The sequence below is a fragment of the Aplysia californica genome, unplaced genomic scaffold (genome assembly GCF_000002075.1).
Source record: "Aplysia californica isolate F4 #8 unplaced genomic scaffold, AplCal3.0 scaffold01148, whole genome shotgun sequence".
NCBI classification, from domain to species: domain Eukaryota; kingdom Metazoa; phylum Mollusca; class Gastropoda; order Aplysiida; family Aplysiidae; genus Aplysia; species Aplysia californica.
Window position 1 is genome coordinate 43,307 of NW_004798418.1, and position 1,143 is coordinate 44,449.

The 1,143-nt window shown below is 42.5% G+C and overlaps 1 protein-coding gene across 1 annotated transcript in view; it reads left to right on the plus strand.

The window, feature by feature from the left end:
- The window catches only part of LOC106010959 (voltage-dependent calcium channel type D subunit alpha-1), a gene marked incomplete at its 5' end in the record, with an annotated part of 65,252 nt that overhangs the window by 31,312 nt on the left and 32,797 nt on the right, over positions 1 to 1,143 (plus strand). The window contains 1 exon segment of the mRNA XM_035973339.1: positions 200 to 322. Within this exon segment, the coding sequence (XP_035829232.1) occupies positions 200 to 322 (123 nt within the window).

Consider the following 1,143-nt stretch of genomic DNA (forward strand, 5'->3'; position numbering starts at 1 on the left):
TGGTGTGTGTGTGTGTGTGTGTGTGTGTGTGTGCCCATTGTGCGTAGACTGTAATAAGTGTTGGTGTAGGGCCCACTGTGTTGTGAGCCTGTCCCATGGTTTGTGTGTGTCCACTATGTGTAAACCTTGATAAGTGTTGGTGTAGGAGTGTGTGTGCCCACTGTGTTGTGAGCCTGTCCATGGTTTGTGTCCCCCGCAGCCCGGCAAAGCCTTCATCTCCAGTAACTTTTTCCGGCTGTTCCGCGTGATGAGACTGATCAAGCTGCTGAGCCGAGGGGAGGGGATTCGAACCCTGCTCTGGACCTTCATCAAGTCTTTTCAGGTGAGTCTACGCTACATCTCTGCCACTTTGAGGAAAACGAACGTCATTGACGCACTTAAGTGTGAGCTCACTCGTAGTTCTATTCAGTTTTAGTAAGAGTTTTACGGCACTTACAACACAATAAGGTTATATAAATGTGGAAGATTAGAGTTGTTACAAGAGAGTACTTACAAAAAAGGAGGAGAGATTAGAAAGATAAATGTTTGATAGGAAAGAAGGAACAGACCACACCAGAGCACCCACCAACCACCCACACCAGTAGTTCTATGGCTCTTCCAAGTGTGAGCTCTCTAGTAGTTCTATTCAAACATCGAGGAACAATTGTGAAGTGTGCTGACAAAATGAGTTGCTTCTCGGATTTGAGCCCTGTGAAAATAGATACGTCACGCTTATGGGTTAAGCTTTGACAATTTCTAAGTATGAAATAAAGAAAGGCGTGTTATACTTAAAGAATATTGCATCAATCGAAAATCAATTAATCTGACCCTAGGGTTTATTTTTGGCCAATATCTCCATTTGTGGATTGGAAGAAGTAACTCATTTTGTCAGCATGCTTCACAATTTTAAAAAAAATAATTTTTTTCTAAGGGATGAGTATATCTGCAACTTTTACTATTGTGGGTGGTTGGAGGGTGCCACTAGTAGTTCCTATTTCTTTTTTTTTTCGCTCTGTTGTTTCTGTGTGTCGAGTATTTTCCCAGCTGTTTGACTTTTATTTTGCTGATTTGCTTCTTCACACATACACCCACACACACACACACACACACACACACACACACGCACATACACACACATACGCACACACACACACACATACACAC